The sequence below is a fragment of the Onychostruthus taczanowskii genome, unplaced genomic scaffold (genome assembly GCF_017590055.1).
Source record: "Onychostruthus taczanowskii isolate IOZ18803 unplaced genomic scaffold, ASM1759005v1 scaffold4, whole genome shotgun sequence".
Classification (NCBI taxonomy): Eukaryota; Metazoa; Chordata; class Aves; order Passeriformes; family Passeridae; genus Onychostruthus; species Onychostruthus taczanowskii.
In genome coordinates this window covers 19,256,695-19,279,296 of record NW_024501459.1, presented here as the reverse complement: position 1 = coordinate 19,279,296, position 22,602 = coordinate 19,256,695, and the positions used below count along the sequence as shown (strand labels likewise).

Genomic DNA, 22,602 nt, shown 5'->3' with positions numbered 1-22,602 from the left:
TAAAGTCTTGAAAGATTTTTTTTTTCACTTTTACACATCTTGTTATAGTCTTCCAGCATTAGCCTAGAAGTAAAGTTTTGCCATTGCTTGAAGAAACTTCTTTTTCCTTCTCTGAGCAGCAAGCTGTAGGACTTCCTCGGGATTGCTGGCGTTCAGCTCTGTCTGGCCAATGGCTTTTATCTTGAAACAAAAGAGGAGACACAACCAGCATGAGCCCTTGCAGTAGAGCTGTTTCATTTCAAGGCACTTTCAGCACTAGTTCCATGGGTGCTTTATTTCTGCATTTAGTTCCTGTACGCCCTGCCACCCCACCCCTTCAGCCACAGCTTTATGTAAGCACCCAGATTCTAAAAGAATTGTGTGGCGAAATTAAAAACTGGAACTGAAACCACCTTCTCAGAGGTGATTTCAGGGAGGGAAAGTCTGAAGAAATCTCAGCACCCTGGGTTAACTTACTGCTATCTGCCGCTTGTCTGTCTCGCCTCTTTTGTGGTGGAGATCTGAGGATGAGTCAAGAAAAGTCACTTAGGTAGGTAAAGGACTTTTTCCCAGCTGTCAACATCCAGTATATGTGGTATTCCAGCAAAAGGATACATGTCAAGTACTCCAAGATGGTGACATCCCAGATGTATTCATAGTAAGAATCCATGGCATCGTGACTGAAAGATGAGGCAGGTTAACTGACAGAGTCACACACTGTGTTTAAGCCTCTATAAACTTTGCTGTAACATTTACCTGTTCTGTTCCTGCAGTGCCTTAAAAGCAGTTTTATAGTCTACTTCTCTGAGGAACTGGCACAAAATAGCTACCTGTAAGGAAAGACTCGGTGATTCTGACAGCCTTATTTCCCCACAAACAGACCTTCCACACACTGCCTTCTTCATTCCACTCCTTTTCTAGCCCCTAATCTAGACCTTATTTCCAAGGCAAGCAAGTTCTGAGCACCTGAACACAGATCATTTTGACATCACTAGTAGCCAGAGCTACAAGAAAAAAAGATTTACTCAGATCAGAAGGGAGTGACTTGCCTTCCAGGTTTTCAAATGCATTCAAGAGCTTTTAAAGCAGAGCCCAGTATAAACTCTGTTACTTCTTGAAGAATGACTGACTGCATGGATCAGCAATAGCACTTGCAGTTAGGAGACACAAAGCCAGGTTCCCAACACCACCCCACAGATACCAAGTCTAGAGTATCAGAGAAAAGTAGGACAAAACACCCCCAGACTATTTCTACTTTTTACATTTCCAAGTATGTGTTTATTTACTCACTAATTTTAGTCCTATAACTGTTCTAGAAGCAAAGGTAACAAACTCTACTGCAGATTGCATTTCCAAGGGACATCGAATTCAGTCTCTTTTGAATTTATCCCCTATGTAACTATAAGCAGATGTTTTAATTAATGCCATGTTTCACCTCTTACCTGGGTGTGACAATTGAGTAAAGAGCAACACTTGATCATTCTTTTTATCACCTACAGAAAGGTTAAAAACAAAACATGTTCTGAAATACTTGTTTTGGAACACAAATTGCAATTTTTATTACTGTTTTCTTTTTTTAATTCTAGGTGCCAGCTAAATAGCTATTTACATTCTTCTACCCCCTAGAAACTGCCAGGCTTTAGCACATGCACTGATGAACTGAGCTTCATCACTACAGAGATTTGCAGCAGAGCAGGAGCCAGATGTTTTCACCTGGCAGCTGGAGCTCAGGTGAGCACTGGAGCACTGCTGGCTGCACTGTCCTGAGCCCCAGCCCTGCCCAGCATGGTGTGCTCACAGCACACAGTGATTGTGCTCTGGCCTTTCCCATTTGCTCTCCACTCCACTGGTGTCCCACAGTGCTTTCCCAGCACACAGCTCTGCAGGCTCTATGAACTAACAGAAAAGCCTTCTGTGATTCACCAAAGGAGAAGTCTCCCATTTTCTATGGCTTTCAAGCAACAAGCCAAAAAAGAAAAATGACTCATGAGAACGTGTGTTCCTAAATGCACCAAGATATAACACCTCACAAGCTACAGGAAAGTGTGTGTGCTGGACAGTTTAGTCTCTGCATAGACTCAGGATGCTGACTGAATCCCAAGAGATTTTGGCAAATCCCACTTCAGCTCACCTGGTCTGTGTACACATCTGGCGGCACCATCTTATTAAAGAAGTCCGAGCACACAGCTCCTGCCTGTAGGTAATAGTGAAGGGCTGCTGAATACTGATTAGTTGCTGCCAAGGGAAAGAAGCAAAATAAGGTCTCAAAAGTAAACACCGCAGTTATGTAACACTCAGATCACTTGTTTATAGAATTATTCAGATGTGTATCTCATAGCTGAATTCTACTGGGAAAATCACTCGTGTTTCATTGTTTAAAAAGCACGGACACACTGCAAGTGGTTACACAGTGGTAGATGGAAAAACTACACAATCAGGGAAACTAGCACCACAGGCAAATTTCTGCCTTTTGGAGATTACTTTTTATTTTTTCAGGTAGTTGATCTTGAATCCATCAACCTTAAGAGTGGAAGTTTGTCTTCAGTGAGCTTAGCACACACATGGTGGTGAAGGAGTTTAGTTGGTGTGAGTGAAAAGCATCCTCATGGCTCAGCACTACTTCTACTCCCAGTAAGCCCTTCCTGAGCTTCGGAGAAGGCAGCAGCCTCCTGGGGCTCTGTGGCAGGAGCAGCCTGCCTGCCCAGGGCTGCTGAAATACAGACAACTGCCACTGCTCCAAGCACTGCTCTTTCACACACCTTTCAGCCAGCTCTTTCACTCAGCTTTGAGGCTCCCTACATAAATGCCCTCCTTCTGGGTACTGCTGCACTTGGTACAGGCAATAAACGCTGGAAAACAGGTTTATAACCCTGAATCACTCTCCCACATGTAACATGACAGCACTGAACACTGGATTAAGACTCCTCCTCTTACCCTAAGGGTGATAAACCTGCAGCTATTCCTCATTTACAAACCCTTGATACTTCCCTACATAAAATACAGGTCCTCTCCCCACTGCTCATCTTGTGCTCCACTGAAGCTGATCTCCACATTTAAAAACAACCACTATTCACAACTTTCCATTCACTTATAAAACACTGGAGTGCCATGGTTTTGCACAATTACATCACTCAAGGACCAACTGCACTAGAAGAGTGAAGTTAATGGTAACTGTGGAAGTTTCCTTTACCCTAAAAGCAAGTGTGCATGACCTATAAGAAGCTCAGGCTATCTGTGGGTTTAGACATCTTCCCAGGCAAATCCACCTACACCACGGCATCTGAAGATTTTAACCTCATGTATCACTTTAACTTCTTTTCACAGAAGGAAATACAAGGAGGGTTGTCAAACACATCTCCGAGCAGCAAGGTTCCTCTACACACGTTAAACACAGACATTGGTTTCACTTACCAAAATAAATATCTGCCTGAATAATTAACCAGAAGTGGTTGTTTGCATTGATAGTCAAGGCATAGCTGACCAGCTCTTTTACTGTAACAGCTACAGCTTCAAAGTCCACCGATTGAAGACTAAAAGAAAAAAGAAAGAAAAATAATTCCTAACTTACTGCTTTGTTTTTTTAACCATTAACTTGATTTCCCATTAGTTGAAGTCCAAATCACCTTGCCATAAGCGTGAAGCATAACAAACTCCAGAAAGGATTTCCTGTTGACTAAGACTTCTGTTGTTACAATACAGTAAATGTGACTGAAAAAATACAGCCTTCACAGGCTGGAACAAAAAGCCAGAACTAAATCAGATTCTGAGATTCCACCCCACAGAACCTCCAGATTTCAGTGGAGAAGTAAAGTTCAATCCAGTCAGAATAAATGAATCAATACCTACCATTTTCTACTGCCTATTTTGGCTATTATTCACATACATCTCAAAAATATTAGTGATTTCACATTAAAGTGTTATATAGTTCACATATAGTGAACATACAGTTCAATAAAGCACATAGATTAAGAAAACCCAATTTTTTCTTCTCCTCTTTCTTCTTTTTCATATCTTCACCAGGACCATCAAACTAGGAACAAAACTCTCCACGTCCTCAAACCAACCTTCCCAGAGACAGAATGGGGGCAGTGATGCCTTTACGTGGAGAAATCACACTAACAGTAACTGGGACCAAACCCATCACATACAATATTTTGAATAAAGTGTTTTTTATCATCATCTTACTTGGGGATGGATGAGGGCCAGATAGAAATGTGTTCTGCTGCAATATCGTTCACAATGTCTTCCTAAGAGAAGAAAGATGGTATGAGAAATCACAACAAGAAACGTTTCAAGAAAGCCAAGAAAGACTGATGATATATACTAACCCTAACATTATGCAGTTTGACAAACAGGGACAATATTGTAGTTAGAACCAATGGTTCCTGTAGGGGAAAAGAAAAATATTCTTATGAACTGACAAAACTCCACTTTCTTCCCTGAGCTTTAAAACTACGTAAGAAGTTATGCACTCATTCTAATTTCCTATTGAATTAGAACAATATTTTGTTAAGAGATCTGCAACACAAGGATAATGCAAGAATGTTTCTGCAAAAAGTTTTTAATTACTTCAGATGTTCCTGACTAACTCCTTGGATATAAACTTTATACTTTTGTTTTACACATCTTTATGTTGTTTCTGTGATTACTACCTAACCTTAAACTTAAGCTAGGTTTACTACAACTTTCTATGCATTTACAAACCCAGAAGCTATAAACAATTTCTCTCCTTCTTACTTCTGCTGCTTAGTATGATGCATGTAGCAGCTTCTGTCTCCCTCCAAAAGGAATGCTTTGCTTCGTGACAGCTGCAATAAAATACACTCCCAATGTAAACAGATCTCCATCAGAATTCAGGGTCATTTTTTTACAAGCTATTCCACACTGCTGTGTGCCAGGTATAGCAAACTCAGATGCTTTTCAGCCATACAAAACACCCACATAACTGTTAGATTTTCTGGAATTTAACACTAAAAGTCCAGAAAAATACTACACCAAAAGGATGTTTTGGTTGCAAACATATTTTCAACACCACTGTGACTTACCCGAAGCTTTTTGATGAAGGACAACAATTCACTCCTAAATTAGGGATACAAATACGTAAATAGTCATCCACAATAAAGAATATATGCACACCTAAAACAAGAGTCAGTACAGCAAATTCTTCACCTGCTAAAATACCCCTTCACTTCACTATGTAAACTTCATAAGTTTACAAATGTAGGGCATGTAAATGAAAATGCTCAACCACCTCATTCACTTTTAATACAGTTGCTAGCAAATTTTATACTAAAAACAGGTTAAGTAAGAGGTATGTTCTTCTATCAAACTATAAAAGGCATGAAAATCACAGAAGTCAACTACTGACTCTAAAGGGGAAACCAATTGAACTGTACTGCAATTCCACAAGCTAGGTTTGCAACAATGACCTACACACTTACAGAAGAGGGTACACAGTGATCACTTATAAGGCACTTCAGTTTCCTTGTAATGAACATCAGAAATTGTCACCCTAAGACAATCCAGACAAGGACAACCTTTGGAAAAGTTTTCCCTACTTCTTTTCCATAATAACAACAGGGTCACTGCTCTTTACTTGCACTTTTTGTTTGAATCCGAGGGAGCAGGAAAGGTTCAGTGACCTGGAGTACACCTGTACTCCTTTTCCTTGCCAGAGTACACAACTGGAAGGTACAGCACGTTGGTACCCCCTTACACCTGCCCCACAGCAGCGTAAGCAAATGCAGCTGGCCTTTAGCACACATTAAGCTAATTAGCTCAAGGAAGGCAAAGACACAGGCAGAGGTTTGACAGAGACACCTTTCCCGAGGTTTTAACATGGAAAGCTGTTCAATACAGTCACACATGCCAAACTGTACCATATTTGACAACTTATACTTAGGCTGAGAATTCAGAACAGGCCAAGAACACTGGACAAATTAAGAGTCCTGAATCAGTCATTTGAGGCTAAGGCTGCCAAGGTGTCTGACACAGAAGACTCTTGATGAGAGTAATTTTATTTTCTTACTCTTTGCAGAGTTTAGCTGAATTAGAATTTCATTTCAAGACTGAGTAACATTTAGCTTTAGACTCAGAAACAAAGCTAAGTGTAGATACCCATGTTGTGAGCTATGTGCTTGATACAGCTATAAAAGTATAAAACTGATACACAACAATTCTATTTGCTGCAAAGCAGACACCTCCAGCTCATCAGCTCAACTGCCCTCTCTCTAGATGCCATTGACTTTACTGCACTGGTTATAATGGGAGCACAGCCACATAAGCTTCAGTTTCTGCATGGAGAGCTGCCTCCCACACACTCCTCTTCTGCCTCTGAGAAGGAAAGCCAGCATATCCCCAATACCCAGCTCCCACAGTGGACAGGATTTTTACTCAGATCTTTAGCTGCTGCCATCACTCTGATAGTGGAATCCAGACAATTTTTGACGAGAGCATGGGATCAAACAAACCATTCAAGCCATCTTCAAAAATAAGTTTAGAAACCATACCTGTACATAATACCCAGTGTAGACTCCCTGTGTTTTATCAAACTCACTCTTCCATCATTGCCACGTTTGTGCTGGTTGGATACACTGCAGATTTGCACAACGACTTCCCAGAGATCTTTAGCTGTGCGCCTGCTTTCTTTGGGACCCGGCAGTTCCTTGCACGTAGCAGCCAGCAACTGGCCCAGCTATGCAAGGCAACAGAAAAAATACAGCAACTAAGGCTTCTCTGAATAGCATCTGCAGCAAAGCAATTACTGGCATTTAAAATGGCTAAGCAAGTGATTTTAAATTATGAACTACAAAGGAATGTGACTAAATTTTGCAGCAGAGAACACCGATGAAGAAGCTGGAAAACAGGAATTAAACAGAGCATTTTTACATTTATTAGCTCTCTTGGTGTGTATTTCATTATTACAAGCTCCAGAAAACAAACTTATATTTTACATAAAACCTAACCCCTATAAAATACGGTTTTACAAAGACCAGCTCTTTAGAACTCAGTTAAGTTCCATATAGTAATTAATCTTAACTGAAATTGGCACAATGCTACACAAAAAAGCTGAACCTCAGAACAGAAATTAGGAAGTATCATAGGTAAGCAGAGCAGGGTAAAAATGAACCTGTTCTGCAATACACCTGCCTTGTGCTCCACGGGCTAACCGTGAAGGAGAAACATTGCTGCAAAACAATTCTGAAAACAAAGTTTCAAAGAAGGCAGGGCTTGAATGTCTCCAAAAATTCAACACCGGCGCTGGGTAAAAGAACAGAACTCTTACAGTGCATTTGGAACACAAGTATCTTAAGAACAGAAAAGAAGCCAGACTTGAAAACAGAGATCTGCACACTTCTCATACCTCCTACATAAACCTAGGCTGAATTCCAGCTGAGAGGAGAGTCCTTTAGGAAGTGCTACAGTGTTTCAATCATGGATCATAACCACACACGCCTCATGGAACCAACCTTAGCTGGCAGTCAACAAGGGCCAAGATTTCATGTGCTCCTGCAGCACAACTTCCATGTTTTTTGTCAAGTGCTAAACATCCCTGTTGCTTAGCCCCACTATGTTTTAGCCCATACTTAATTCATTACAGCCACTCTCGAGCAGAAAGGTACTTGCTTTGAAAAGCAAAAATATACTTCAAGAAAAAAGTCAATTACAGTCTGAGAAAGCCTTGAGACTGAGCACTTGTTACCTTCACATAAGGATTAGTTTGAACCAGAGGTAATGGAACTTGCATGGTCAAATACTCGTTCTCACACCAGTTTAACAGGAAGGCAACACATTCTTCAGCTATAACTTGTCGAAGAGGAATATCTAAAAGGAAAGGAATTCTTTGTTTAACTTTTTATTTTTGAGAAAAATGTGTTTTACTTTTGAGAACAATGCATTTTTGAGAAAAAATGTTGTAAGATGGTGTTGTATGAAAATAAGCATATCCCATTCCCTCCAATCAGCTGTTTTTGTTACACAGCTATCACAGGAAAATATGAAAATACGATGCTAGGTCCGATGAGAGACCTCAACTCTAGAAATCAGGAGCAACAAGGGTTTCACCTTATCACAACAGTGCGATGTTACTCTCTCGTTGTGAAACAAGGAGACAGCTTCAACAACTAGCAAAACCCTTCAGGCAGAAGTGCAGAGATGTTTATTCTGTCCAAGTCCTTTAAGTGGCACTGAACAGAAACTGTCAATGTTTAGCAACAGAGACATCATGCTCACTTCCAGCTTCTAAAAACTAATGAAATTTCTGATGATTTACTAAAACCAGTGTCAAAGTCGTTGTTGTTTTTCCACTTACACACCTATGTGTTTAATCCGCAACACAAAGTTGTGTTATTTTGCTGTGGATTTTTCCCCTTCTCTCAAGTTTGTGCTTTACTGCATCCTCAGAAAGACAGTAATGTACCTACCAGGTACTCTCATTTCCAAATATCCTCGGACTCTGCTTATAAGATCAGAAGGAGGACGTTCTCCAGAAACACCAGCTCCAGCTTCGTGAGTGTAAATGTCCAAAAGCAGCATTTCATTCAGCATGACCTGACGGAGCTTTGGAGAAAACTCTGTCACAAGCTCCAAACAAGCAGCAAAAAGCTGTTTTGCATGGACAAAATCCTGCAATAAAAATTAAATGCATTAATGATTCCTAACGAATTCATAAGGGGAAATACTACAAGCTAAAGTGGATTCAGCTCTATCTTGGCTGAACCAGCCTCAGCATCCATTAGCATCAGCACTGCTCAAGCATCTCTCACAGTGTCTACTTATAAGTCCTTTGGACTTGCTATTAAGCTTAAGAGTTACTGATCTTTTGAAAACAAAACAAGGAGTTTAAGCAAAAACAATCTAGAACCAACTACTGGTATGCTTGGTACAATTTTGTTTTAGCTGCAGTTTAGCAAATTTGTCAATTACAAGGAAAACAGAACATTCCAATAAATTCTTTATGTAAAACACTTATTCAAAAGAACAGCACTTTGCATGAGTAAACCAAATCACCACTGGATGTAGATCCCACATGGTCTACATCATCAATCTACAACACAATCAAAACTTTATATGAATGAAATTATCTCCAGGCCCAACTCACTGGAAAGCCATTATCTTTGCTTTGCTGATGACACTTTTGAGAGACAGAAATACTTATCCATTACACAACACATGGAGCTTGTTACAACATCTCCCTCGCCACCCAATTTTTCAGTTCTTTTTCTAAAAAAGGGCCTTTCAAACTTTCCGTTTCATTAAGATTCAATTGTCCAAACCAACCAAGTAAGCTCAGATGGCTTGCTCACCTTAATGGCACAGCAGTGTAATCCCTTCGCCATCAGGATGTAGACCAAATCCCTAGTCAGACTGTCTTTGATTCCTAAAATAACACTGCCGTAAACATTTGGTACTTCCCACTGGGAGAGAAATGCATAGGATATTTGCACAGAAACAAGTTTTAGAATTCACATCACTGCTTAAAACAACACAAACAAACCCCAAATATTGAAAATGACTGCCAAGTCCTGTCTTTACATCTAATCACAAGGAATGTATGGCTCATTTAGAAATACAATAAAAACGCCCAAGTACCCATTGTTCAAGCTTTGAATATGCAATAATTAAGGGGAGGAACAAAACAAAAAGGACAAGAAATATTTATTTACACAAAGTCTTCCTCTCTCCTGCTCCCACCTTCTAATGACAGAAATTTAAGCTAAAACAATAGTGCTATCTAGTCAGAACACTAAAAGCACAAGCTTCAAAAACATCTTTTCTCATAAGGAAAGCTTGTGATACAGCCAGTAATCCCTTAAAACAAACGGTTAAAGGTTTTGTTGTAATACTCTTCACATAGAATGTGAGTTAAGATATGTATAATCATTCTTATTAAACCACCACTACACAGAGAAGGAAAAGATAAGTCACCCTGAGGATCTATGAGAAAATGTTTGTTGTTCACTGCAGTATGATACCTAACCAGTCCTTGAATTACAGAGCTAAGTTACCTTATTAGAAATTGTCCAGAATTGGCGTTCTGAGGTCATACCATGCAACTCGATTAAGATCTGGCGAATCCTCATGTATAAACCACCACTACACAGAGAAGGAAAACATAAGTCACCCTGAGGATCTATGAGAAAATGTTTGTTGTTCACTGCAGTATGATACCTAACCAGTCCTTGAATTACAGAGCTAAGTTACCTTATTAGAAATTGTCCAGAATTGGCGTTCTGAGGTCATACCATGCAACTCGATTAAGATCTGGCGAATCCTCCACGGATCCACTGACAGTATGAGCTGATGTTCAAGCTGGCCAATATTGACACTTGCTGAAGCTAGAAGAAAAGCAACCACATCTCCAGCACATTTCTTCTCAATGTAGATACTTGCAATTCTTTAGTATATAACACTTCAATCAGAGAACATAGTAAGAACAGCAGATATATCATGCTTCCATAGGTCCAGCCATCCTTTTGTGCCCTTTGACAAACACCTTGTGCTACTTTCATCCTGACCTAAAGGGCTGCTTGCAAGTCCCCTTCCTCACTCCAGCAGCTCTGATCACTCTTGCTATAGCAAAGCAATAGATTCAACATCTTCATTAAAAGTGTGTTCCTATGCTGCTCTAGTGAAAATACACATTGTCTTAACTGGCTTTAAGTTACTGCAGGACTGCATTAGAGCAGAAAAGGTAAGGCCTTTCCAGCTCCAGCCATCATCTGGCACCTCTTGTTAGCTTTGACTTGTGCAGCTGCACAGCCAGCCAGCTGTATTGGGGAATTTAACTGATTGAAAAGATCTGTGGTTTACTCTGGTAGGTTACAATTTCATTCAGATGGCACTCCTGGTCCAGCTTACCACACAGTCACGTCACCATTAATGTACGTAAGTCCAGAGGTAGGGCTCCCTTTCTGGGAACAGCTGCCACAGCCACATTTTGCTCAAACCGATGCCACACTCTCTCACTCTGTCACCTAGGACTCATTTGAGCTTATCTATGACACTCACTTGAGATACAAGCAAGTAACAGGCACCTTCTTGAACATGCACCAACTAACAACAGGAAGTACTCTCTCTAAAAACATTTCAAACTTTTTTGAGAACAGACCTGCACTTCGTAACGTCAAGGTTTTCATTGTGGAAACAGGGCGCTGTCTGCTCATAAGTTAATGAAAATGCTGTGAAAATTACCTGGGATATCATAAAAAGAAGTCACAGGTTTTGTGCACAGATTGATTCGAGGAGATCTCTTCCTCATTTGGTCAATGAGCAGCTTCCGTTCATCATCTTTCAGCAGTTTTATGAAAAGCTCATGAGATGAAATCATGAAGACAAACTGAAGATCTTCCATGCCCAAACACAAGTTTCTAAACAAATAAAAATGTTAGTACATAAGCAGGAAAAAAGCTTATTCTTCCAGTTGTAACTTCTTGAAATATTTATTGTGCTGTATTACATTGCTTACGTAGTGCAAGTTCATGTTATCTTAATATGGGTACATACTTAAGAAACGCTGCCATTCTTCTCTTCAATTCTTCAGAAGCACTTTCCAAATTTATTGACCCTGAACAAACCTGGAAAAGAAAGTAGAAAATAACTAAGCAGCCCCCTTGAACATTTATATTTAGTTACAGCCAGTGTTAATGACCAGGTTTCCGTCTCACAAATAGTAACAGCCAGTAAACCTCCATCTCAAGTGAGGCAACAAAGTTATATAATCATGGAATGGTTTCAGTTGGAAGAGACCTTAAAGATCATCCAATTCTAAAAGCCCTGCCATGGGCAGGACACCTTTCACTAGGCCAGACTGCTCAAAGCCCCATGCAGCCTGGCCTTGAACACTTCCAGGGACGGAGCATCCACAGCTTCTCTGGGAAACTTGTTCAAGTGCCTCACCACCCTCACTGTAAAGGATTTCTCTGTAATATTTAATCTGCCATTTTGAGTTTGAACTATTACCCCTGTCCTGCCCCACAACAAAATGCAAAACAGCTTTCTTCTAGTCCCCTTTAGGAACCTGAAGGTGCTCCAAGGTCCCCTTGGAGGCTTTGCTTCTCCACACTGAACAATTCCAACTCTTTTGGCCTGTCAGTTGTTTTTACTTTGTAGAGCAATTTTTGAATCTGCTCAAGTGCTGTTGGGTGGGAACGAAGTGCAGCATTGCTGGGTGGTTACACTAATTCATCTGGAATCAAGCCAGTATTTCTGTTTTGCTCTGTTTGTTCTGTAACCCTATCATGACTAGGTTACTCTAATGCATCGTATACTACTCTCCTTCAGACCAGCTCTCAAGGGCTTCTTGTAAGCCAAAGAAAGATAAGATTTGACTGACAAAGCTTGATAAAGGAATCTCAGTACAACTGTGTGAAATAAGACTGTCTCTGAAGTAAACCTGATAAAAGCTATTGCCATCACATATGGATCCTTCAACCTGTACACAAGATAGGATGTTTCAGACAACTGTCATCTTCTGTCAGACATAATCCACATTCTTTTTTCCTACTCCTCTGGTATACAGAAGCACTGCCACTGACTGCCACACAAGATCATTTAGCACATGAGTTTAAAAATGAAGCATTAAGATTCATTAGGATTTTTTTTTTAACCAGCAGTTGAAAATAACTAGATAATTGAATTTGTCAGCTTGCAATAAATTTTTTAGAAGTATGTTTCAGTCCCAATGTGAGCAGGTGATGTAAGTTTTTACTTGCACAGACAGGACTTTACTCTGCAGTAGAGAGTACCATAATTTAATTTTTGCCACATGCTTGAAGAGACAAGCGAAAGAATTAGGCTCAAATTAATAAAAGACATTCAAATAATGGCAAAGCAATAAAAGGATTAAGTTTAGTTTAGGCAATATCAGTTTCCTAAAAAGCTTCACTAAGGGTAACAGTGTAGGTCTCATATGTAACAGTAAGTCAGGATCACTTTACCACATGCTAATTTCTACAACAAAGCTGATAAGGGAAAAGTGGTCCTCTTCCACAGGTACTTTTTCTACTCATTCTCTCTGTCCTGGAGAATTTGATTCTTTGTTCCACTAGAACAAATATTCAGCAATATCTCTATATAATTTAACAAAGTCAGGAATAGCAGCGATTTCAAATACAACCTGAAGCAACAGCTCACCACATTCCTGCAGATGGAAACAGAGCTATCAACAACAGATGCAGAACTGATCACCGAGTGGAGCTGCACTAACTGCAAACAAGCTGAATAATGTTTGAGAAGTTACCTTTCCCTGCTTCAAAAAGCAGAGCATCACTTGCAATAATAAAAGTTATGTGGGGAAAGAAATCTCTCACTAATACCATTTACACTTGCAATTTTACATTAATGCTTTACCTCAAGAAGGAAGTCTATTTTCTCTTTGCTGGGCTTCAGGAACAGTTGGCAAAACTGAATATCAATTATTCGACCTTGTAATACGTCGCAGACTGTGTTACACACGCAGACTTTGAAACAGACTTCATCCAGAGCGTCATTCCTGCATGAACACAAAACTGAAGATCACAGGATAGCTCTGACACACAAAGAGTGGTATCACAGCAGGTGGAAATGATTTTTTTAAAAACTCAGTCAAGTGATAAAATCAACTGTTAATGCTCATTACATTTTTTTCCATCTATGGCCACAGTGAGATACAACCAAAGAGCTGCAGTGTGATGTAAAATATAGTTTAAACTACTGCTAACAGAAATGATGGCTGAAGTTTCTTGGATTTAAGTAGTTTGTTGATAAAAGATTTTACATACTTTCCACAAAATACATAATTATTGAAAATTGCTCTTCATTGTCATTGAACATTTATCATTATTTAATGCCTCACCCTTGCTGAGCTTTTTGGAAGAGTTCTCTCAGCACTGATTGTCTGAACTGTTCAGGTAAACTCAGAGTTAGGTTATCTTCAAGGAATATCTTCACTAAGTCCTGTAACAAGAACAGTTGGAATAGTCAATGCATAACGCAAAAGAACCCGACAGAAAATTATTTTATCTGGTAAAAATGAGGAAACTAAGAGAAGCAGCTCACATCCATATTTAATACTAAAATTCATTGAACAATCAGAAAGGAATCAAGTAACAAAAGAATTTCTTTATAATCAGAAAAATCAAAGAAAAAACCAAAAAACCCCAAAACAAACTTGCACATCTAAGTAGCAACAATCCCTGAAACCCAAGGAATTAAAGTCTACCTGAAAAGCCCTTATCTCAGCTGGCAGGAATTATTTACCATCGTATGGAATCCAACATATTTTAATCTAATATATACCAGATTATGTTATATCCCTAAACACACAGGACTTAAACCAGTATGTAAATGGTGAAACTGCCATTTAACATTTCTTAAAATCCATACCAGTTCAAATGGAATCCTCCACAAAGAATGATAAAAACCCCCTCAAACATACATGGGTTTGTTTAGGCATTCTACCTGGTATTTGCCAGATTTCATACAGCTGTGGATTTGACTGTATGGAGTTGCCTGTTGAGATGCATCATCAGAAGATGAGGTAAGAACTTCGCAAGCTTGACAATACCCAGCTAACCGTTCTTCATCTATGGTGAAATGAAGTGATGATGAGCCATTCTGAAAAGTAAAAGTTACAGCAGATCTTAGTAGCTGAAGTATTATGAAATATATGCTTAATTCAGACACAGACTCACAATTTCCACAAATAACAGCAAAAGAACGCACATGTACACACTCTATTTAAATAAAAATTGGAGTTCTGTGGTTTTGGAAATATGAATACAAAGCAAGATAAAAAAGGAAGCATACCATACTTATAAATAAAGATGTACTTTTTTGAAAGGTTAGAACATAGACAATCCGATTTCCAAGGGAAAGTTAGATTAAAAAAAAAAAAGGAAGTGATATATGGTTACCTTCCTCAAAAACCCATCATCACCATGGACACAGGATGTACTGTTCAGTTGAGTTACTATTAGCACTGGAGATGTTATTCCTGCATTTTCTGCATCAATACAATTTGTGTAAAAGACTATTCATTACACAATGTAGAACAAAGCAGCAATATACTGCAACTGATTAATATAATTTCAAACTAGGCACAACGTGAAAAAAAATTACTCTCAAAACTTCAGAAAGTTTCTTTAAAAACTGTGTACATTAAGAGTTATTAAACTGCTAAAGAAGGTAGCAATCATTTAGGCAAGGGTTTTTTTTACAGAAGAGTTGAATACACATGCTAAAAGAACACTTGTTACCTTTGCAATCAACTCCTTGGTTTTGAAAAACTTTTCCTTAGCCTTTTCATGAACAGCTGCATTTGTAGATCCTTGTTGGAAATAGATTGCACCCAAATCATAGCAAACCTGCAAACAGCACTGATATCAAACACACAGTCTTGGACATCATGTTCCAAGTCAAGATGAAGTATTTCAGCTCAAATGTTGCATGTACTTTAAACTATTCCTACTTTTATCTAATTTACCAACATACACTGCACACCTTACCCCACATACGTCAATTGCTTCCCCTTTAACTGCAATCTCAGTCTGAGTGATTCTGCACAAGCATTACAAAATGAAAGAATGATTTCTCCATAATCATTGAAAACAATGCAATAAGTTGTCCTTGTCATATCATGGGTTATTTCAGAGGATTGAGAAGGCTAAAGTGAGAGGTTAGTGGGAAGTAACAATAGTTACAATGATTTTTAAAAGTTCTATTAATGTAAAAATGAAGCCAGTATTATTTAATTGCATTACAAAAGAAAGCAACAGACAAACAAAAACAAACAAAAAAAAACCAACCCAAAACAACACAGGGAACATTAACAGAAAAAAAACCCTGTGATTTACCTCAAGCTTATTACTTAACACTTTTTCTAAAGAAACAGATATGAACTGAAAGCTTTAGTACAAAATGTGAGCTACCTGGCACTGTATCTCCTCTGCACTGATTTTCAGTCCAGCTGTGGAACTCTCTGTTTCTCCATTCACCATACCAGGTTCCATGGCCAATAAATCCAGAGTTCTTATAGTATGGACATAAAGATCTTTGTTTAATTTAAGTGCTCCTTCCAGGACCAGGATGGAATCAGCAGCCTGCTCCTTCAACTGTAATAAGAATTACATTCTTGTTAAAAGAATTAACCTCTTGGTCTTGAGCTTAACTCTGGGCTTAAGTTAATGCTACATTTTTAACAGCTCAGTAAAAGGATAGTTTTTAAAAAAATCCTTTAAAAATTCTATGCAATGTAGAATTGGTTTTTGTATTTCTTGTACAATAAAGAAATTCATATTTACATGTAAATTCAAGCAAAAATATGAAGGGAAAAGAGTCTCACCACTTTCAAAATATTTTCAGTTAGTTCCTTTTCTTGCTGAATATGATTCATACTGCAAGTTAGACACAAGAGGTCAAGAGTTCAGTTATAAGGCAGATCTTCACATTATTTTATTTCACATTCTAGATCACAATAACTCATTCATGCTTGGTTTTGCTTAACTACATTTTGAACATCATAATGCAGGACCACTGACTGCTCTTATCTATCTATATCTGAAATACAGAACTTTATAATGAAAAGATAGTTTTGTATGAGAATGTGGTTCAATAAAACAAAAAGTTGCAAAACTACCATTGCCTTTTTTAAGATCAGATTGCTAATACCAATTCAACAGCAACACAATAATGAAGAAAGCATCCACAGCCCCAAGTCTCATGAAGCTTCAACATTTAAATCTTCTCAAACATGCCAGGGGCAGAAGCGTGTTCACTTGTTTACGTAAAAATTAGAAGTATTTTTCAATTATTTGAAATTCAATTATTTTCAATTATTTTTCAATTATTTGAAACACTGATTTTTTTTTTTTTATTCAGGATCAGACTCTGATACATATAGGACAATATAAGATCTACAGTAAAATAAGGAGGAGGAAGAGGAGTATGTTTAATCAACATATTTAACAGACTCTCTCAAACAAGTAAGGTATAATGCTTAAGTGTAAAATTAACATAAAACATATGAAAACACTTAGATACTTCCAACTTTTGGAGAAATCTGTAACATAGAAGTCATGAACAAGTTGTTACTAAAGCCTCACAGCTTCTAGAAGGCAAAATGCAAAACTGATTTTAAATTACAAATTATTGCCTAATGAAGCAAATACTTCATTATTTCTAAGGTTATCATACACAATGCTTCCAAGTGGTGTAATAAAACAACCATATTAAGCAAGCTACTGTAAGTTAGGGATGCAAAAGAATGCAAGAAATGTACCCCATCTAAACTAGAGCATAAGCATTCTGCCAAGGCAAATTGTCATCTCTCTTCCTCTCATGATTTTCATACCCTGACAAAGTCACAAAGGTTATAACACTGACAGAGTGGAACAACAGACAAGTATACGTATCAAGTGTGTCTGACAGTAAAGTGAGAATATACTTGAAATAAATCCAAGTTTTCCATGTAACAACTAGACACTTTAAGAAACTGTATGTTATTAACATGATTTAATCCACTTAGAAATTACATTCCTGATTATAAAATACATCCAAATTAATTATATCTGTAACTTACACATTTAACTGTGGTGGACCAGGTTTCACTTGCTTTACAGGAAAACTACTTTGAACAATGGTCCTTATGGCCCTACATAGGGGGAAAAAATAAGCAAAGAATGGTATTAGCCTCAGAAGTGTAATAAGCAGATTACAGGCCTCTTGATAATAGCAGTTTACCATTTCAGAAGCATTACACCATTAGAACACATCCTTTACTCAAGAGCACATCTAGCAGCTAAGAAATGTTCTTATGTCTATAAAAAGCTGAAAGACGAAGACTTTTATATTTATAAGAGTTCAAACCACTATCTTGACTATTTTTAGAGAAGAAAACCAGCTCTAAAATAGCTTTTCAGACTCAGCTCCATCACTATAACCTAGCAACAGATCACAATACTTTATATTAGCACTTTAGGATTCTTTCTCCTTCTACATACAATTATACAGATAGAAGAAAACACTGCTTTGTTGTATAATGATTTTATACTATTGCCATGTAGTAGTTTACCATCTGTTGTAGAGAAGTATTGCCATTGCAGTGGTTGGGGGTAAGCTGGACAGATCTACATCCACATGTTTAGTTCCTGGGGGAACTTTGCTGATACACAGAAGCTCATTCAACAGCATGTTCAATACAGGAACAGACAAGCTATAAAATATAGAAGACAGAATCAGATACTTCATAGAGTAAATCTCCTTATGGAATGTTAAACAATGTACACCACTATTCAGTACTGGTTACTGAATACTGTAAGTATTCAACACTCTAAGTATTAAGTACTGTTAAGTACTATGCAGTACTTTACATCACATGGATGTTTATTCAGCATTTGAGATCAGGTATGTAAAGCAGTTACCAGTATTAGCTGCATAAATTAAGCCCAAGAGGATGGGCCCAAGCAGTAGTCCAGATGCCCTGACAGCTGCACTGCTACTCTGCACCACTGCACTCCCCACACAGGCACTGTACCAGAATAATCCAGTCACCTGTAACAGCACGACCCAGCTAACAAGAAGTTCTTTGAAAGCAGCCCCAGATCATACTCCCTGAAGGTAAGCAACCCCATTTCCATCACAAATGAAATTTCACTCACATAAAGTGAAGTTAAGACTAGGAATTTTTGAATAATGTTAAGTACAAGATACATTAGCTGGGACAGAACTCTCTCTAATAAAATGAGAAGACATGCAGGCTGGACTGCACTGCCCCAAGTTTTTGTGGTATAATTTAACACAGCTAAAATACTATTACTAATTTGGACCTTATTTGAAGTAAGATCAGCTACTGCCAAAAGTACCTTTGATCTTGTGAAAAATTTGTATTCTTTGCAGCAAGTACTGAAAACAACCAGTGAAACTACACTTCTAGCAGCTGAAGCCAGGACTTCTGTTTAACCACTTTTAGGTCTTATGTTCTATCAGAAGCATTCTACAAGCAGTGGCTGAGAGAACTGGGAGTGTTTAGCCAGAAGAAAAGAAGGCTCAGAAGGGACCTTATTGCTCTCTATAACTCCCCAAAAGGAGGTTGTAGCAAGTGGGTGGTCAGTCTCTTCTCCCAGGCAAGTGACAGGATGAAAGGAAACGGCCTCAAGTTGTGCCAGGGGAGGTTTAGATTGAATTTTATGAAAAGTTTTTCACCAAACGGGTGGTCAGCCATTGGAACAAGCTGCCTAGGGAAGGGGTTGAGTCACTATCCTACCCTGAAGGTATTTAAATTATATGCAGATGTGGCACCTAGGGACATGGCTTAGTGGTAGGCTTGGCAGTGTCAAATTAACAGTTGGCCTCAGTGATCCTAAAGCTCCTTTCCAGCCTAAATGATTCCACAATCCCACGCAAGTTAGAACCAGGGCAATTATTGTCCCCTTAAGATTTTACATTAAATTACAGACAAAGGGGGCAAGAGACCTGGGTGAATAAGAAACTTCTGCCATTACTTAAGTGTAAACAGGAAGCCAAGTGTAAACAAGAATCACCTGGACACAGCCCTGTGCCATGTGTTTTGGGATGACCCTGCTGGAGTAGGGAGGTTGGATCATATGACCCACTGTGGTTCTTTCCAACCATACCCATCCTGTGATTCTGTTAAGTGCAGCTCCCTAACATGCATACCACTGCCAAAGTGAAGTAGTTCTCGACTGTTCTAGCTCATCAGACCATTTTTCAGCTGAAATTTCCAAAGGAAAATTGCCAAGCTGGGGTTTGTCTATTTCAACCACAGTCATTTCAGTGACCTAGTTCACAGACACATGGAGTTATTCACATTAACAACACTGGAGCAAGACCTCCAATCTCAAGCATGTCAGAATGAGGAAACTCACACTAGTTTTGTCACTGAAGAAAACATAACCTCAAATTCATCTTTATGAAACTCACATGTACATATCTTAACGTCTAACACATGCTGTTTTTCCTCTCTAAACACTGTTGATTCGTTCAGACACACTGCCTTTATCAAAAGAGTTTTCTATCTTACAGCTAAAATAAAACCCGATTTCAATTATCACACCCAAAAGGGAGCAAGACAGATTTCCATTTTTTAAAATAAGTATCTCAAGCCACTTCAATTTAGTAAACTTGGCATGAAGATTTATATTTAGTAAACTTAGCATGAAGACTATACCTTTTTTCTAATACATCCAAATCCCACTTCAGATGAGCAGCAACTTTGAGAGCAAGAAGTTTTAGAATGCGGTTTCTTTTGTTATCAGGTGGTGGTTGGACTTGGTTCTGTTCATTCACTGATGGTTTTGAAGCTTGTTCCAAGAACTGAACAATCAGCTGCACAGGTGGCGGGTCTGCAAAAAAACCAGTCACTCCTCAAATTCTTTATAAGCCCAGAAATTAATTTTTTTTCCCCAGCTATGAACATGGTTCTTTCATCCTTGGTGACATTGTTACCTGGTAGATTCTAATCCCAAATGGTGTCCTCCATGTGCTGACTCAAATCAGACTACCAACATATCTTTGCTTAACGTTAAAGTTCACCTGACCATGGTAACCACACTCTCACACTTTTATTTATTTTCACTATTTAGTATTAATTAAGTTTTGATACTTGCATCTAGTGAAAATAAATTATGCCTAATGAAATGACAAGATATAAAAACTATACATCTACTTGTAACTATCCTCTGCACATTATGTATATTTACAAGCAATTGCTGGTACTTCTGAATACATTTAGAAAATACTTTCAGACCGGTTAAAGAACAGCATCAAAAAAAGCACCCAATCTCTCCCTTACAATAAGACAGCCAATACCTTTTAATTCTTTTGAAAAAAAGAGGCCAAACCGTAGCTATTATATTCTCACTGAACTATGTGAAACATAAAGAAAGTATTATCAATTTACTTAACTCATTACAAAAGAGAGTATAAAATCTAAGTGAAGATCTAAGCATAAGATCTCAGACAGATTCTGCTTAAATTGACTTTCTGTAGAGGCAACACAGGCCCAGGTTTTCCTGTTCCCTCCACCTCCTCGCCACTTATGACTGTCAAAAGATCAGGCGATTTTAAATATGGCCACTTTCTTATAATACATCAGATGATATTTCCATTTATTCCAGGTCCAGAGAGCAAATTCAGCACTGAACCCTTCGGAGGACGTCAGCTCCTGCCACCAACAGGACTCCAATGGCAGAAAAGCAGCTGCCAACTGCAATGATGTGCACGAGCAGCACCTCCCACCAAACAAACTACACTTCCGCACACAACATTCACATACGCGAAAGGAAAAACGACCTACCGGACAAGAAAGACAGAGAAATGAAAGTTATTAAATAGGAAAGATAAAGCGAAATGAGAAAAACCGCGTTACCGCCGGCGGTAAATGCCGCCGCACGGCCGCGGGCAGTGCCCCCCACTCCCCAGCCCCGCAGCAGAGCCCCCGCACTGCCGCCTCACAGCGCCCGGAGCGACCCTGCCGCAGGAGGGGCCGGGGAGCGGGGCCGGGCCGAACCCGAGGCCGCGGGGAGGCGGCGGCCAGCAGGGCACGCACCGGGAGAGGGCTTCTGCAGGTGCTGCTCCAGCAGCGCCTCCTCCAGCACGAACTCGAACCACGACGTCTGCGGCGGCGTGCATGGCCGGCTGGAGGTGGCGGCTTCCCGGTCCGCCGCCTCCGCGCTCATGCTGGCCGCTGGGCAGGGAGCTCCGCACAAACACCCCGGCACCGCAGCCACCGACGGCTGCACAAGATGGCCGCCGGCCGCGCCCCCTCGGAGGCGGCCCGCGCAGGGCCCGCCCGCCGCGGCGGCCGTGGGGCGGCCCTGCGGAGCGTGGCTGTGGCTGGGTGGGCCTGTCGGCAGAGCAGCCTGGCCACTTTAGGAAATCGGTGGTTTTCTTTCCGAAGTCACTAGTTCGGTCCGTGTCCCCTGCCTGTCCCCGCTGCAGTCCCTGTGCCTTTGCAGCCACCGAGGTCCTGTCCCCGCAGTGCTCCCTGTGAGCCCTCAGGCCGATAAATGGCTCACCCTCCATGCTCCTGCCCATGCACACTCTAATGCCTCATGAAAGGGTAAAGAAATTAGGACTTAGATCCATGGAGGCAGATTTAAATAAAGGAATTGTAGAACGTTAAGGGGTTGGAACAGACCTAGGTCCAACCATTCCTGCCGTGGACAGACACCTCCCAGCAGAGGTTGCTCAGAGCCTGGTCCAGCCTGGCCTTGAACACTTCCAGCGTTGGGACATGCTCAACCTCCCTGGGCAACCTGTTCCAGGGTTTCACCATCCTCATAGCTGATAGGAAGGATGGGTGCTAATGTCTTTACAAATTATTTGATGAGAAGATGATTTAGGAGATTTAGGAGAAATGGGTGTTACTGTCTTTGAAACCGGTCTCTAGGAACATCAAGCTGCACGGGTTTGTGACAGAACCCAGGCATTTTGACCAGACATTTTGAATTCCTGAACTTTAGAATATTAGGAGAAATGCATCTGTGCAAAGTCTATTGCAGAGCCCAGATGGTCTGAACTTCCCAACTTCAGAGGAAAATGACAATACATGTTTTTGGGGGAATATGTGGTAGGTGGTTTGGGAAGGCTGTACCTTCCTAGTACCTCAGCCAGTGGGAAAACAAA

General features: G+C 39.8%; 1 protein-coding gene across 2 annotated transcripts; it reads right to left on the bottom strand.

Moving 5' to 3' along the window:
- Positions 1 to 21,729, bottom strand: INTS8 (integrator complex subunit 8). Of its 2 annotated transcripts, none has more exons than XM_041412653.1 (27): positions 21,524 to 21,729; positions 20,144 to 20,318; positions 18,029 to 18,169; positions 17,537 to 17,608; positions 16,301 to 16,352; positions 15,888 to 16,070; positions 15,216 to 15,323; positions 14,419 to 14,574; positions 13,814 to 13,914; positions 13,330 to 13,471; positions 11,485 to 11,555; positions 11,173 to 11,348; positions 10,183 to 10,316; positions 9,285 to 9,395; positions 8,403 to 8,604; positions 7,682 to 7,803; positions 6,489 to 6,673; positions 5,025 to 5,058; positions 4,308 to 4,364; positions 4,165 to 4,226; positions 3,391 to 3,509; positions 2,111 to 2,214; positions 1,422 to 1,472; positions 736 to 809; positions 595 to 659; positions 457 to 500; positions 1 to 180 (listed from the first exon to the last, which is right to left on the bottom strand). In XM_041412653.1, exons 1-27 carry the CDS (start codon positions 21,651 to 21,653, stop codon positions 64 to 66), a joined length of 2,988 nt encoding a protein of 995 aa, XP_041268587.1. In that variant the 5' UTR covers positions 21,654 to 21,729; the 3' UTR covers positions 1 to 63. The 2 variants fall into 2 exon arrangements, with proteins under 2 accessions (XP_041268587.1, XP_041268589.1); XM_041412655.1 differs by having other exon boundaries at positions 20,144 to 20,301; positions 21,524 to 21,658.
- Positions 21,730 to 22,602: the final 873 nt, after the last annotated feature.